The following is a 3,284-nucleotide window of genomic DNA, read 5'->3' as shown; positions in this document are numbered from 1 at the left end:
AGCCTGGTTCAGGTGCAGCGTTGACGCTCGGTATCGAGCCCGCGAGTCCAAAGACAGACCGAGCAGGAGGCGGGTCTCCTTCCTCAGCGCCTCCTGCTCCTCTGAGGACAACAACAACAGTTTCGTCTCTCAGCCTCAGGTGCTCTGGACCTGAACGGCTTCAGTTTCCTCTCAGGTTTTGCATCAGCGAAACATCTCTGCTAAAGTCTGGAATCTGGACTGAACGAAGTCCTCCACCAGTCCAGCTCCTGAACTGGACTCTGGTGGGCGGGGCTACACTTTGGTGTAAGTCCCTAGTTGTTTAATATTCCTTCATAACACGCTGCATTAAAAAACACTTATAAAATGTAAATGAAGAGTCTGAAAGTGTTTCGGTCTCACCTGTCTGCTCCTCCGCCGGGACCTCCTTCTGTTTCTCCAGCTTGGCCTCCAGAGACTCCGTACAGAACCTGAAACCGTGCTCTGCAAGCTCCGCCCTCACACACACACACACACACACACACACACACACACACACACACACACACGTCACTCCTCCGACAGGTCGGAGGTCAGACAGGTGAACAGGTAAATCTCGTTCTTACTTGTTCTGTTCGGCGTAGATGGTGGCGAGTTTCAGGGACATCTCGATGACAGCGTTGTCGTCCTGGAAACAGACAGGAAGTCAGAAACAGCTGGCTGAAGACACACACGCACACACACACGCGCACACACACACACACACACCTGTGGAGTTCCTCCTGACAGCATGAAGCTCATCGCTGCTTTGAAGAGTTTTTCTGCCTGAGAGGATGAAGAGGAGAAACAACGATGATGATGATGATGAAGGCCGCAGTGCTAAACTCCAGGCGTCTCATTGGCTCGCTGCTGTTGCCATAGTGACAAAGAACAAGTTAATTATATGGTGAAAATAACAAGCTGAGCTGCGATTGGACGGTACTCACGTTGTCCAGCTGACCCTGAACGTAGGCCAGATTCGCCATCTGAGGAAACACACAGGAAGAGGTCAAAGGTCACACAGCCGCCTCCATCAACAGGAACAGCGGCAGAGGTCAGAGGTCAGAGGTCGCAGTGAGCAGCTGTTTACCAGACTGTAGGTGTAGATGATGGCCTGGTTGTTGTGGGTCTGATGAGCCAGAACCACGGCCTGATGGAGGAAACCAGAGGCGGCCTGCAGCTGCCCCCGATACACGCTGAGCTGCGAGAGGACAGGGACACGTTACTACCTGCTGCTACTGCTGCAGTACTACTGCAGTAGTACTGCAGTAGTACTGCAGCAGTACTACTATAGTTACTGGTCCTGGTACCTTGGCCTTCTTCAGCAGCAGGATCATCTCGTCCTCTTTCCTCTGGGCTTCATCTCGTTGGTCCTCATCAGTACTGCTGAACAGGGAGAAAGCTGATGACACACACACACACACACACACACACACACACACACACAAAAATATAAAAATAAGGAAGTGTAAAATCCGCAGGTTTCTGACTTGAGTTTGGTATGAAAGACAAGCACTGCAAGTGTAGTATAATTACAGATCTGACTGGAGTTTTATGCAAGCGACAGGCAAGTGCAAAATCAGTACATTTCTGACTGGAGTATGGTATAAAGAATAAGGAAGTGTAAAATCTGCAGGTTTACGAATTGAGTTTGATATGAAAGGCAAGCACTGAAGTTGTAAAATAATCAATTATCTGACTGGAGTTTGGTGTAAGGGACAAGGAAGTGTAAAATCAGTAGATTTCTGACTGGGGTTTGGTGTGAAGAATAAGGAAGTGTTAAATCGGTAGATTTATGAATTGAGTTTGGTATGAAAGGCAAGCACTGAAGTTGTAAAATAATCAATTATCTGACTGGAGTTTGGTGTAAGGGACAGGTAAATGTGTTGTAAAGGAAAGTACTGCAAGTGTAAAATATTTAAAACTGTGGCTGGAGTTTGGTGTGAAGGATAAAGAAGTGTTGTGTGTTTTGTGTGACTGTACGTACCGACCGCCGCCCACAGCACTCCTCCTCCTCCTCCTCCTCCTCCTCCTCCACTCTGTGAGCTCTGGAAGGTTCTACCAACGAACTGGTATCCGCTCACTTTTACCCAGCATGCCAAGCGCTTCCCCTCCACAGACTCTGACGTCACCCAGCCGCCCCTCAGCTGTCTGACGGTTTGTTTTTATATGACGACACAAAAGCAAAAGACACGAGCCATTAAACAGATAATACGGATCGATGGACTCCGCGGACACCGGCAGCTGCCCAGCAGGCGGCGCCATCCTGCTGAAAGTCAGTAGATATCGATTAATGGATCGGTTATCGGTTCTGATGCAAGAACACAGAGGCTGTCAGTGACGTCACAGGCGCTTCTGTTCTGACGTTGAAAATAATAAATATTCACATCAGATTTATTTATTTTCACCTGTCTGTCTGCGAGCCAGTGCTCGTTCAGGCTGCCCAGTCTCGTGCACCTGTGACTCACCTGTAGCTGTGACTCACCTGTACAGCACGTGAGTCTGACACAAACTGACCTTCCAGCTGAGATGTGTCTCACGCCTCCTGCTGAACACCTGAACCCGCTCAGAGCCGGACTGAGGGCAGCGCGGCGCACACAGGAGGCCGCCATCTTTACTGTTTACATAACGAGCGGAAGTCACGAGGGGTGACTCCAGGCCTTCAGAATAAAAGCAGCGGAAGTAAAAACCGTGAATTTTCATTTCAGGATCAATTTAGTGGAATATTTGGGGGATTTAAATTACAGCACGGGGTTCAGCAACAAGGCCACTGTTGCTTTCTTTGACTATAATCCTCCCAACTCCAGAAATGTGATTTATTTGGTTATAGTGACATTTTCTTTCAGTCTTCCCCAAATGTTTGTCTTCTCATTACGATTTCTTTAAAACAGTCTCTTTTTTCTTTAATTCAGTTTTTTATTTTATTTCTACGTGGAGGCTCATTGATCTCACTCACCTTTTGTTCAAGCCGTGATGCGTTTCGTAAAGAAGATGTTAATTAAATAAAAATCAGACACCTGTGCGAGTCGGCCTCCACCACAAATATATTTATTATTATATAATATTATAGTCCTAATGTTTGACTATTAAAGACAAAACTTAAACCTTCTTCTGAAGTTTAACTCTGTTTAAACGGTTTAGTCAGACTTCATTCAGTCCCACAGACCAGATCCCGATCAGCGACCCGTCCTGGATCTCACTGTTCGAGGCTCTGAAGGAAACAGACCTTGGTCGTGTGCAGCATGTGGTTTTAATGTCGGACAGAAGAACGTGACGTCGAGACGAGG

At 47.4% G+C, this 3,284-nt stretch overlaps 1 protein-coding gene across 1 annotated transcript in view; it reads right to left on the bottom strand.

Moving 5' to 3' along the window:
- The window catches only part of ttc19 (tetratricopeptide repeat domain 19), a 4,233-nt gene extending 1,561 nt beyond the window's left edge, over positions 1–2,672 (bottom strand). The window contains exons 1-9 of the mRNA XM_044219630.1: positions 2,515–2,672; positions 1,985–2,148; positions 1,308–1,399; positions 1,088–1,198; positions 945–983; positions 727–783; positions 585–646; positions 382–476; positions 1–101 (exon numbers count right to left, since the gene is read on the bottom strand). The exon at positions 1–101 is cut by the window's left edge and continues 63 nt beyond it. Of these exons, the coding sequence (XP_044075565.1) occupies positions 1–101; positions 382–476; positions 585–646; positions 727–783; positions 945–983; positions 1,088–1,198; positions 1,308–1,399; positions 1,985–2,148; positions 2,515–2,609 (816 nt within the window). The 5' untranslated portion in view covers positions 2,610–2,672. The remainder of the gene's footprint in view (positions 102–381; positions 477–584; positions 647–726; positions 784–944; positions 984–1,087; positions 1,199–1,307; positions 1,400–1,984; positions 2,149–2,514) is intronic.
- Between the last annotated feature and the right edge of the window lie 612 nt (positions 2,673–3,284).

Source organism: Siniperca chuatsi, linkage group LG13 (genome assembly GCF_020085105.1).
Source record: "Siniperca chuatsi isolate FFG_IHB_CAS linkage group LG13, ASM2008510v1, whole genome shotgun sequence".
NCBI classification, from domain to species: Eukaryota; Metazoa; Chordata; class Actinopteri; order Centrarchiformes; family Sinipercidae; genus Siniperca; species Siniperca chuatsi.
The sequence above is the reverse complement of the archived record's forward strand: the minus strand, read 5'-3'. Positions and strand labels throughout refer to the sequence as shown.